Genomic DNA, 12,881 nt, shown 5'->3' with positions numbered 1-12,881 from the left:
TCTTTATACTATAGTAACCCTAATATTATATTTTTATCATTACCTATATCTATAATGCTAAATATAATTATTATAGTCTTTTTTATTATAATGATATTAATTGGTTTAGTCTCCTTATATACCTATTATATTAGAAATAGCCCCTTAACTATACTATACTTCTACTTTATTCTCTAGGGTATCTATAGCTAATTTATAAGTATTAGCGAAATCAGGTTTATCTCTACTTTACTATCTACTAGTATAAACATTTCGTACTATTTCCATTATACTATTATCTATAGTCGCTTATCTTACTACCGTCATCTAAAGATTATAGCGATTTCCTATATTTCTGCCGGGAGGTCTCGATATAGTGGTCTCTTATACTAGTTCCTTCTATACTACGCTATTACTCGCCGCTACACGGGCGTTAATGGTTTCTAGGCCCCTCAAAGGGCCTTAACCTGTTTCCTAGGTTAGTACTAACCTCTTTAGTTATTTAGTTAATAGCAGCTTCGTTAATCGTACTTATTTCTATAAGCTATTAAGTGCTTACGGCTTTCTACTATTAAGTCTGTTCTGCTTCTTATTATATGTGCTATAGCTTCGTCTAAAGCTCCCGAATTTGCGATTTCTTTTCGTCCGCGTAATAGAGGTAATTATTGCTCTAGCACGAGTCCTATATGTCTTGTCCTATTCTGTAGTGCCTAGGCTAGGCTTGTCTTAGAACTATTGTAATGCCTTCTAAATCGTAGGCTTCGATTTTCTGGAGCAATTCGGCCGCTCTATTTTCTATATTGTAGACCTATTCTATGGGGCGGAGGCTTCTGTCCTTATTTCTTTGTCGGGTCGGCTAGTAATTGTTTTCGAATTTGTTATAGAAGTAATATCGGCATTTATATACTATATACTAGAACTAGGGCACTTGTATATATGTCTTATATTAAGGGTATAGTCATATAGCGTTGCCTAGGAGGTATTAGAATTCTTTCCCGAATCCTTCCTACTATATATAGACTATAGGTACTCTAATGTTAAAGTAAGAGTATTTCTTCTAGTAGCTTCTCTATATATACTTATCTTTTCTATAGTTTATATATACAAACTAGTACTCTAGGTTCTATATATTATTACTAAGTTACTAGTTATCAAGGTACTCGGTATAGCTATTGGGCTTATTATATATTATAGGCTATTCTTCCTTAATAGTTTCCATAATATGTTAGAGTTCCTTCGTTTTATCCCTTATCTTATTGCTCTACTAGGTAAGTCGAATTAAGCGTCTATCTTATTTATATAGTTCCGTATTAAGCCAGAAAACTTCATTACAGTACTATTCGATTCGTTCCTAGAGAAATAGAACATTAGGTCTAGGTCTTTCGATTCCTTAGGTATCGGTTATCTATAATCTATCCTACCTCTATATAACTGTAAAACCCTATTACCTTAAGGCTAGGAGAATCGAAATTAGTAGTATATACTCTCCTGCCGTATCCTATTTAGCAAGACCTATCTCTAGGTCTATAGTGACCAGTTCGGAGTATAGTGCTTGTTCGTCTTTACCGTTACTATCGTGTCTAAGACTATCTATATTACTACCCCTATCTTTGTAGCTTGTAGCCGCTACTTTGCTAACGTCCTTAGTAGTTTTGTCGATAACCGTAATTTCCTTTCTAGGGACTATCTTCCATTCTTTCTTCGGGCTTTAATATTCTTACTTATAGTGCCCTTTCTTTCTATAGTTATAGTAAGTAATATTAGACTTGTCTTTAGTTATCTTTTTCCGGTCTTGCTTCTACGCTATATCCATATTCATAGCTCTAGGGTATATCCTATATAAGGTACTAATATACGCTTGCTTTTTCTTGTTATTAGCCTTAACTATAGTTCCGTTTATTTGACCTTGTTTTTATTACTCTTATATATAGAGTCGATTATCGATTCTAATAGCCTATATGATATATTTATCTAGGGTCTTAGGCTAATTATACTTATATAGCTTATCTTTAACCTTTTCTTTTAAGCTATTATGGAATAATTATATTAATACCTTATTATTAAGCTAAGACTTAAGTATATTCTATCTAAACTATATAATATAGGAGGCTACTAACTTAGTCTATCGGAGATTAGCAAGTCTTTCTTATATATAAATCTTCTTATCTTTGTCGCTAAAAACCTTCTAAAGCTCTTCTTCGAAACGATTATAAAATTAAAAGACTACCTATATAAACATATCTTAATTATCTTTATCTTCCTTAGTAAGATAGTCATTCTATATAGGCTTAAACTATCTAAGTGCCTTACCCTTTAATCTTATAGCTATATAGAGGACTTTAGCTTCATTATCTAGAAACTTATTATTATTAAGCTAGAAGTAGGATTAGAGGTTTATTAGAAATCCTACGAGGTCCTCCTTGGTTCCTCCGTATTTGCTAGATAGTTCGATTTTAATACGGCTCGCTTTAGTGCCCTCGAGTACCTTAATTTTAATATAGGCCTTATTAACTAGCTTCTACAAGTGCTTTTCGCCGTTCTCGAGTTCCTTGATTTGAGCTTAAGTAGCCTTGTCTCTCTAGTCTAACTCCTAGATTTGCTAATAGAGTTAACTAAGCTAGGCAAGTAACTATTCGGCTATAACGTTAGTAGCTATATTGATATTAAGGTCGAAGTCACCTCCGTTCTAAACTATAATAGAACAAAGGGAGTGATAGCAATATATAACGAACCTAACTCAGACTTCTTCTAAAAGGGTTCAGACGAAGGTAGATTAAGCGGGACAAGTAGGCAGGTCGTCTAAAGGATTCGGTAAAGCCAAAGGGTTTATAATAACACTAGAGTTATCTCTTATAGTAATTAGCAATGCTTGGTATAAGTACTGTAATTATAGATAGATTGCTATTACTAATGAACTCTTAGAGTCTACTTAACGAGTGACTATCTATATGTATATATAATCCTAGTGATTACTCCTGATTATGGTAATTGTAAGTGATCGTATGGTGGTGATTATCTTAATTGCTGGTGAGTGTAGTGATTACTATGCTTCCTATGTTGTAATTGGTCCTTTTGTTCCTTTGGCTTAATTGGCCCGTTTGTGCCGGTGGTCTAGGTAGTATCTGTATATATATTTCCGTGATAAACGCCGAATGATCTAAAGACGATCCTATTATTTGCGAATTACTAGAAGGATTTAAGTAGCTAGGGAAATACGTAGAGTTGCGAAGAGCTCTATACGGCTTGAGAGACTTGCTACTCTTATAGTATAAGGAGTTCTATAAAACGCTATCAGATCTAGGTATAGAACTATTAGATAAAGAGAAGTACCTCTTCTCAAGCTATAAAAATAAATTATCCTAATCTTCTATATTAACGACTTCTTAGTCTTTTTCTATAAAAGTAACGCTATAGCGGCCGAGCTAGTAATAGAAGGAATCAAAGCTCGATACGATGTCTACAAGTAGGGTAATATCAGTTGGTTCCTTGGTATTAGGGTAATTCGAGACTAACCTATATATAAAATATAGTTAGTCTACGATTAATATATTAGAAAGGTAGCGAGAAGATATAGGCTAGACGTACCTAGTGTATACGAGCTAACTCCCTTAAGCTATAAAGAACTTAAGAAGTTCGAAGGGAGTGCTATTAGTATATAGATTAAAGAGTATTAAAAGCTTATTAGATTAATCCTATACTATATAGTTATATTATATCTAGACGTTATATACGCCTATTTAGTACTTTCTTAATATCTAACTAACCTAGGACTAGACTATTTATTAAAGGTATAGTAAGTAGTAAGATACCTATTTAGGAGCTCTTACCTATTAATCTAGTATAAAGGTAAGCGAGTGTTAGATAGTTTGACGTTTATAATCGCTAGGGACGCTTTATATATAGATAATCTAGATATATAGTATTTGTTATAGGGATATATCTTCTTCCTATTTAAAGGTCCTATTATATAAAAGGCGTTATATTAGGATATTATTATAATATCAAGCACTAAAGTAGAACTTCTAATGCTCTCCCTTATAGTAAGAGAGGCTATAGTACTTAAAAGGCTATTTATGAATATTAATCTTAAGCTTAGGGAACCCTAGAACATCTACTATAATAATTAGTAAACTATTCGACTAGTAATAGCTAAGAATGAATATATTAATACTTGCCTATAATATATAGATATCTATAATATATAGTTATACTAGGAAGTAGTAAAAAGAATATTTAAAGCTATATATCTACTAACTAGTTAGATACTAGTAAATAAGCTTATTAAACGACTTAGCTAATAAGCCTTCGAGCGTTAGAGGGCTTTCCTTAATCTTTAAGATATTAGTTATAGGCTTATATAACTAGGGGGTAGAAAATAAGTTAAATTCGCCAAACAAAATACCGCCTAATACTCCCTATCTACTACTATTTACCGTCACTAGGATTAATAGCCTTGCCCTTACCTTTATCCTAGCTAGGCAATAATATAGCGCCTAATATATCATTAGACACGCTAATACAAGCATTACAAGCTTCCTTAATCTTGCCTAACTAGTAGAAGATATTATATATAGAGTAGGCGATCTTTGTAAAATACGCGAGTTTAGCCTTATCAAGCTTATACTCCTCTATATCGTCTATACTAGCACGTTTAAGGTCACTCCGAAGAACTATACGTAACTTCTTAAGATCCTATACATATCTATTAGCGATTTGCCTATATGCTAGGGGTAGAGGTTTAGGATCTAGGGACTTATAGAAGCCTTGGCTTTATCTAGTAGAGCCTTCGTCAAATCCTTTGCTAACCTAATATAAGAAGTAAGACTATTATTATAGTTAGTATAAGTATTGTAAGAGCTATTAGATATATAGGCAATTAGCGTATATCTCCTTATACTTATAGGAACCGTAGGTATAATGGTAATAGTAGGAGCTAGCGCTAGAATGATCGTAGTATTTGCCAAAAGAACGTCCTATTAAAGCCGACTATATATATATTTTGTAGGGCACCTTATAAAGCTTACTAGCTTCGATATTACCATATTTAATTAGCTCGAACGATCTTAATATAACTAGCAAAGCGCTAGAAAACTATAAAACTAGTAATAAATAGGAATACTTATAATTTAGAAGCTAGTTTAGAAGCTTCTATACGCTTACACTTTTGAGGCATTATAAGAGTAGGAGTCGACCTACTAGTAGTTATAGTATTTATAGCAGGCGTACCTAACAAGTCATCTGTTAATTCGAGTATAGGAGGCGTTATCCTATTATTATTATTATAATTAAAACTAGTAATACTATTACTACTATAACTATAATAGCTATATTTGATCTATAGCTTTAAAAATATCGCTCTACTATACTTAACTCTTTTAGACTTCCGAATATAGAAGGCAGGCCCCTAAAGGAGCCATCGAGGTAAGAGCGACAAAGGATATAATACTAAGAATAGTATTACTATAAAGCGTAGTTAAACGACTATCGCCTTTAACTAGGGGGTATGTCGGAAGCTATAGAGCTTCTAAACGTATTAGCTATGCGTTTGCCATAGCTATATGAGGCTGTTTAACGCATTGGCTAGTCCCTTTGTCTATAAATACTACTCGTTTTGTCTCCTTTGTAGATAGCTTTAACAAGGCACTGTCTCCTTTGTATAGCCACCTACTGCAGACTGCTTTCAACGCTCCCGGAGCTCCTACTGCGTTCGGCATATATGGAATGTGGATTTAGAGGGCCCTGCCTCCCCCGGCTTGCTTAATGGAGTCTAAGACACAGTCGCGGGCAGTGACAGTGTGGCGTTTCACATGCTCGAAATTGTTAAACGGGAAAGGAAACAAGTGAAAGCTACGAGTCGACAATGCTATAAGTTATAAGTGGCTTAGCCACTAGGCACCGAGGTAAACAGGTGAAAACTCTGTCCGGACTTCAGAGAAGTACGCATAATCATAATGCCTGTGAAGCTCCGTGCTATCGTTTGTACGTACCTAGGTACTCTGTATAGCATCATACAATATAGTCTTTTTCAAGTCATCGCGGGAAAGTGCCAGCTAGAAACCCTCCCAAGGGATCGATGTAGAGTGGGATTAGCGATCTAGAATCCAAAACCAGTCCGAGAATACAACCCTATAATTAGACTTTCTTTGAAAGACCACTTAACTTGGCCAGACTACAGTTCTATCATTTGGTGATTGATGGCTGATATCCACTCAGGTATTGAGATGACCCGAAACGCGTCAAGTCAGCCAGCTAGCTCACCGTCTTGTTTGTGACAGGCCTTTCACAATAGAGAAGAAACAAAAATGCCAGTTATTTTTTTTTTTTTGGGATGATCGGACGTTATTTCAAGTCATTTGACAAACATAGAACATTTGAGTATAACCTTTAATGTTCTCAATGTTCTCAACGGCACTGCTACTACGTGCCTAACATAATACTCGGTACTGTCTGCCTTGATGCCTCACCAAGTACCGAGCTTCTAGGAAAGCAGAAGCAACGGAGCTTACTAGCAGTCGTTCCAACCAGTGCCAAAAGTAGTCAGAATGAAGCAATTGCTTCCCCGGTGGCACATCATCGCTATCCTCGGATTCACGGGCCCATCTAGCAAGTTTCTTCTGCTCGTTGTCCAAAATGTCAAGGCGGTTCTCCAACACTGCGCGGATCACCTTGCGAGTCCTGTTCTTGGATATCCGGCCGCGAGAGGCGACAAAAAACCGTCCCATGTTGACGGACGAGTCCCGGTTCCGGGGTATTCTAAGTAAATGGAAAGCGCGAAGCAACGACTCGGAGGGGAGCGAAGGGATTGCACAAAGCGTTCTACTCTCAAGCCAGTCCTAGAAAGCGAGGTGTCGAGTCCAGTGATTGCATGATGAATGGACACAAGGCCAACAAGGTCGAAGCTGTCGCTTCGGCCATGGTCTGAGAAGCCACCACCCCCCTTCCGCTTGTCCGAGCGAAGCGACTTGAGTGAGAGACGTCGGTGTACGGACTCGCTTCGAAGTACATCGTCTGCAGGACCGGTAGTTTTTAAGCTTATGATTGTTTGTACTAATTACATGCACGTCATGGCATCCCTGGGCCTCGTCATTCTTCAATGGGAGGCCACCTGGGGGTGATTCTTGTAAACGTCAATCAAGTCTTCGTCGTACGTCGTCCAGGTCGATACACGAAGCAAGTCACCCTGCATTGATACAAAGCCGAGGCCCTATTTAGAACTGAGACGATAAGTGGGGACAATCAAAGGTAGATCATATACTTAGGTAGTCGGACCTTTTTATTGACTAGGTCCGCCTCCATTCTGCCGCCTATGGCTTGCCTTGGTGCATGTAACATATAATATGCATACATGTAAGTACGGAATGCATCAACCTCAAACCGATCCCCGGAGATATCCAGTAGAAAAATGGGCAGATGGGTACTGTATCGTATGTCGGTACCTGAGATGCCTGGGAAATCGAACGATTCCGTTCCAAATTCCCCTTAATCCTCTCCCACTGCTGTGCCGATCCGTGTACAAGATAGATTCCAGTCACGGAATTGGGCAGAATCCGGATGTATGTCGCGGTAATCCGAACAGGAAGGTGTCTGAGGCTAATGCATAGGTACCTTAAGACGTTCGGGTATGTAGGTAGGTACCTTATGTATGTACCCTATGTACCTTGTGTACTGCACATACACCCTTGAGGCTAAAATGCACTCGGCCTTCACTCCGCCAGCTCTATCTTCTCGCTACCAGAGCGCTGCACGGTGCCAGCCAGAAACGAACTTTGACGGGGCGCCGGTGATCGGGACTCGTACGGGAAGAGTGACGATGCTTACTTCCTGTAGAGGTCTTTGCACGTCGCACTCTTAAGATACCGTGTATACTGCTCGCACGCGATTGGGACAAGAGAAGAAAGAAAAACCAACCAAAAGAAACAGCAACCTTGAACAGTGAAAATGGCTGCAGTCTGCCCCTCGCCCGGGCAGCCGGTGAGGGGCGCCCCTCTAGCGTTGTCTGATACGTTACTTCAGTTGACATGCGGTGTAGCCACTAGGTATTTATTAGCGTAGTGTAGTCTTGGTACGGAATATTTGACGAACTTTCCGTTCATGCCGCGATGCAGTGCAACCCTAATATAGTAACTATGGCCGGGGCAGACAATTCGGACCGCCGGTTTTGAATTTATTCCCGCAGTTGTGACCTAGGGTGCAAAAACTCACGGCCGCGGAAAAGTAACCTCTCCACTCTTCCATGCCAGGTCGCATACTGAAGCACTCTGATTAGTCTCGAGATCGAGGACGGGTCCTGGCCAAGGAGCAGCTCGAATCCTTCTGTGGCCCTTTCCCCCCTGCGTTCCTGCCCCGGGTGGAAGCAAAGCAGGTGTAGTGTAGTGAGTGGGGTGGATTCAGGAAACGCCGGGGTTTACTCCGTATTAACTGTGGGCAGTTACCTTTAGTACGGAGCCGGCCTTACCCAGGGCAGGAGAACGCGCAGCAACCCCCTAGTTCAGCAATTTCAGCACGCCCACGGATCCGACACAGCGGATTGGGCTGCCCCGCGAAACCCCTACTCCCGAGCCTCCCGTGCCTCCTACATAGTACAGCTCCGGGTCTGAGGATCCCTTTTACAGTCGTCGGTCAAAGAGCCGAGATTGCGCACCGCCAGTCTGGGACATCCGCAGAAACAGTGCCGACTTTGCCCTCATCCAAGCATGCCACCTTGCCTGCTACTTATTAGGGCAGTACGGAGTATTACAAGTTGCATCCTAGGTAACGTTAGCGTATGTAGGCACACACCGCTCATCACCCTTGGGTTCCCCAATTAGGTTTATCGTTTTTGTCCCCTTATTTTCTTCACAAATACGACCAGAATCCGTAAGCGCCCTTTTCCTCACCTCCCTTGGAGGGAGGTGCAAACCTATACAAGCAAGGCATTACGCTACAGTGGACGGCATTATGCAATCATTCTCAAATCATGATCTCGGGGCGGGGGTCTTGGGTGTGCCGCTGTTACACTATACTACGGTACACTAAGCTCTGTGTGGCCGCCGCGCAGGGTAGCGAGAAACATGCGGCCAGTAGGCGCTTCCTCTTCGCCTTAACACCGAGACCCCAACTGATGAAGATCCGAGCTGCTGGGAACAATCGACCCATGTGCGGGCGGGTCGCAGGCGCGCGCAATCGCTTCGTCCCCCCCTTGTCTGTTCCGTTTTGTGTTTCACAGGGGCGCCGCCTTCGGCATCCCACCCAGACCGCTGGGTCAGCCCATCCCTTCCCGTCGTCTTTCCAACCCCCGCGGGTCGTTTCACAAGTTCCCGGCAGCCAAAGCCTCCCCGGGCCGTCCCCCAAGTATGTATGTACAGAGAAACCGGACACAGGGGTGCTGTTGACCCAGAATGCCGGGTTCTGTGTTTCCAATTGCGTTTACCTCGAAAGGGGCATCGCGTCACACAACCTGCCAGTCATCTCTGCGGCCGATCCCTCCCTCTCATCTCATAGGCTTCTTGCTTCCTTATTTTTTTTTCTTTTTCTCCCCGGATCTGACTTCTGAGTTTGCATGCCCCCCACGGATGGTTGCGTCGTTTCTGTGTCTAGGCAGCCGTTATTTCATCTTTGCTCTAGTTTAGAGCGTCAACTATTGTTGTGTTCTCCCTCTGCCCCCGGGCTTTTCCCCCCGTCTTGTCCTACTTTGCTGTTCTCGCGCTTTAGAGCTGTGGACACCCTCAATGGCGCCTCCACCGCCGACGTCTTCGGGCATCTCGTTTCGCTCCGCGGACAGGCCGCTCGATAACTACCAGTTCACCTTTGAGTCGTATTTGGACGACTCGTCAAGAATTGAACCGGATGTATGTCATTGTGAACATGAGCCACGCCAGTCAGACACGGGACACGGGCTAACCAAGACGCTTGTTAGTCAACTGAACACGATGTTTAGTATGCCGCCTTCTTGACTCTTCGACCCGGCTCCGTGACAAACCACCGAGCCCGGATTAGGATTCAAGTTTTCGCGACTAACATGCAATGCAGTGACACCAAATCGCTTTCCGACAGTATAGCCAAGGCCCAGGAGGAGTTTGGAAGGACATACCACTCATACCGCGCCGGATGTGAGTTGCTCTTTTATCTTCTTTTTGCTTCCAAATTTTCCCGTTTCTTCTGGGCTCGCGAATCCGATTTCACTGATCCCGTACTGATGCGGCTTCTAGCATACCACTTCCCGAATGACGCTCCGGAGAATGACCGTGTAGAGGAACAATACGCCATCATAGAGATGGTCCTAGACGGCAGGCTACATCTTGCCCCTTTCTCTCGCGCCAATCCTCCGCGCAGGGTGCTGGATATTGCCACCGGCACCGGTACGTGGGCCATCGAGATGGGGGACCAGTACCCCGAGGCCGAGATCATTGGAACCGACCTGTCGCCCATCCAGCCCACCTTCGTTCCCCCCAATGTGCGCTTCTTTATAGAAGACTCGTGAGTGTTCCCCTACATGCGCACGCGTGGGTTTCGTGTGGTACCAATGTGCTGACGCAGTGGCACAGATCCGATGACTGGTATGCCCTCCCCTTGAAAAAGTAGATTCGATGCCTTCATATTCCAGGCACCGTGAAAGAAAGAGAGAGAGAGAGAGAGAGAGAGAGAGAGAGAGAGAGAAATGAGAAAAAAAAGAAAAGGAAGAGCCAGGCAGAGTTCTAACGGCGCAAAAAAAAAAATCAGGGACTACCCGAACTTGTTCGACTTCATCCACACCCGCCTGACCACCGGCTGCTGGTCCGACATGAAGACGCAAATCATCCAGCGTGCCTTCGACCATCTCCAACCCGGCGGCTGGCTCGAGTGTCAAGAGATCCCTTCTATGGTCTACTGCGATGACGACACACTACCGGACGACTGGGGTTGGCTACGGTGGACCAGGGAGTTCCAAGTCGCCGGTCGGCTCGCCAACCGAGATCTCAATGCCGGCCCTGACATCAAGGACTGGATGTGCGAGGTCGGCTTCGTCGACGTTCACGAGGCCGTCTTCAAGATTCCCATCAACGGCTGGCCCAGGGAGGCGCGCCTCAAGCAGCTCGGCATGATGTGGCAGCGGAACCTGCTCGAAGGGTTGAGCGCCTTCAGCCTGGGCATGTTCTGCCGGTTCATGGGCAAGACGGTCGAAGAGATCGAGGTAAGTGGAGCCGATTCAATGCTGCCTGACCGGGCCGGGCCATGACAGAGTTGTGCGGACCGACTCATTGACTGTCGCTTGTTTTCACCCAGCTCTCCCTGGTAGACGTACGGAAAAGCTTGTTCGACCGCGACGTGCACGCATACCATAAGTTGTACGTGGTCTGGGGCCGGAAGCCGGAAGCCGCTTAGCGCTCTTGCTGCTGCGGAAAGCTTCGTGTCGATGTCATGTGTACCTAACCTCCCGCCTCCGGCCTTGGACACCCGCCATCGTCACCGTCGACCGCTGTCCCACCGCCACCAGCCAAGTAGTGAGACTCACCCCGTCCTTAACAAGCCACCCCGGCTTTCTGGCCCAATCTCCCCCCCGACCAGCTCCTCCAATCCGGGCCACCCTAGGAGCTCGTGGTCGAAGAAGTCAAAACCTGGCACACCCTATCCGACACCAGCATCCCCTCCTCGCTCGTCGTCCCTTTTCCGACCCGTTCCCGTTTCATGTCGGGCAGCAAAAAGGTTGGCCCGTACTTGCCCCCCTCTCCACCACCCACCGCTGCCTCACCTCCCCTGGCCGGTTCGAACGTGGTGACGAAGCTCTCGATCCTCACGGCGGACGACGAAAACGACAACGACGAGGGAAAGGAGGAAGAGGAGGAGGAGGACGGGGCTGGGTGGGGCCCGACATACCTGCTGCCGCCCCCGAAGCCAGGCGCGGCCGGCGTCAGGAGCTACAGGATGGTATCATGTCGATGCGTTGCACACGGCCGGGTCGAAACCGCCGTCGTTGCTCCCACCGATTCCTCCTCCCCCCCCCCCCCCCAAACCCCCTTCCCGCGGGCGGGGGGGGGGGGTTAGTCGGTTAAGGCGAGAGCACGAGGGCCTGATCGTGGTCAGGGTGGGGTGTGGTCAGATGATCATCTTCACTCGTGTTTACTTTTACACACGTGCGTTCCCCTACCCGGGGTATGTGTGTTGTGTTGTGGGAAAAGGTGGACACGGTTCAAAGAAATGGTCTCAAAGGGCTAGACGCACGAGTTTCGGCAAATTATTCGCCCTTTTGCATGCGGCTGGGGGTGGAAGTGGGCTATCAAGGACTGGACATGGGCTGGCTCGTTGCCAGGTGGGGAGGAAGGGGAACGAAGGGAAGGCAACCCGTCTTTCTTTTTTTTTTTTTTTTTTTGGGGGGGGGGGTGAGGACTGATCAGCGTCACTGGGGTGCTTGATGGGCGACATGGCAGGTAGACAAGCAGACAGGTAGTGGTGAGGGGGGACGATAACGGTGTGTGTGAGTGAAACAAAAATGGGCTCGGGGAATTCAGGGTGATAGGGTGGGTGTAGGGATTGCCGGAGGGGACAACGATTGATGATAAAGTCTGGATGTTTTTTTTTACCCCGAAGATTTGCTGTCAGGGGTCTTGCAGTTTGTCGATATTGCGTAGACATAAATAAAAGGCGTATATTGAGTAAGGTACCTACCTATCTATGTACAAAACACCATCGGGGCCTTTCCACGAGCTCCCGTACTAGTACTAGTACTAGTATTCCCTAAACCAGGGCGCGCAGCCCTAAACCGGGTGCGGTTTGTGGGATCTGGCCGATAATGTCACACCGTATCCCAGGTATGTTCATCCATTCGGAATTTTCGTGGCCCAGAGATCATACAAACGTTCACAAGTGATAGGCAAGAGGGAACAGCATGAGCAGGGTAGGGTGCACCTTCGCCCTGTCCAGTGGAGGCTACGGCGGCCTGCGGCCCC

General features: G+C 44.7%; 2 protein-coding genes across 2 annotated transcripts; one reads left to right on the top strand and one right to left on the bottom strand.

The window, feature by feature from the left end:
* Nucleotides 1–391: 391 nt before the first annotated feature.
* MYCTH_2124981 (uncharacterized protein) lies at nucleotides 392–6,701 on the bottom strand (the record flags this gene model as incomplete). The annotated part of the gene is made up of 2 exons (XM_003661207.1): nucleotides 392–401; nucleotides 6,502–6,701. 2 exons carry the CDS (start codon nucleotides 6,699–6,701, stop codon nucleotides 392–394), a joined length of 210 nt encoding a protein of 69 aa, XP_003661255.1.
* Nucleotides 6,702–9,686: 2,985 nt separating this feature from the next.
* Nucleotides 9,687–11,319, top strand: MYCTH_2059212 (uncharacterized protein; the record flags this gene model as incomplete). The annotated part of the gene is made up of 5 exons (XM_003661206.1): nucleotides 9,687–9,810; nucleotides 10,167–10,434; nucleotides 10,503–10,514; nucleotides 10,678–11,128; nucleotides 11,221–11,319. The coding sequence occupies 5 exons, from the start codon at nucleotides 9,687–9,689 to the stop codon at nucleotides 11,317–11,319; spliced, it is 954 nt and encodes a 317-aa protein (XP_003661254.1).
* Nucleotides 11,320–12,881: the final 1,562 nt, after the last annotated feature.

This window comes from Thermothelomyces thermophilus, chromosome 2 (genome assembly GCF_000226095.1).
Source record: "Thermothelomyces thermophilus ATCC 42464 chromosome 2, complete sequence".
In the NCBI taxonomy this organism is placed as follows: Eukaryota; Fungi; Ascomycota; class Sordariomycetes; order Sordariales; family Chaetomiaceae; genus Thermothelomyces; species Thermothelomyces thermophilus.
This window is presented reverse-complemented; position numbering and strand designations above follow the sequence as displayed.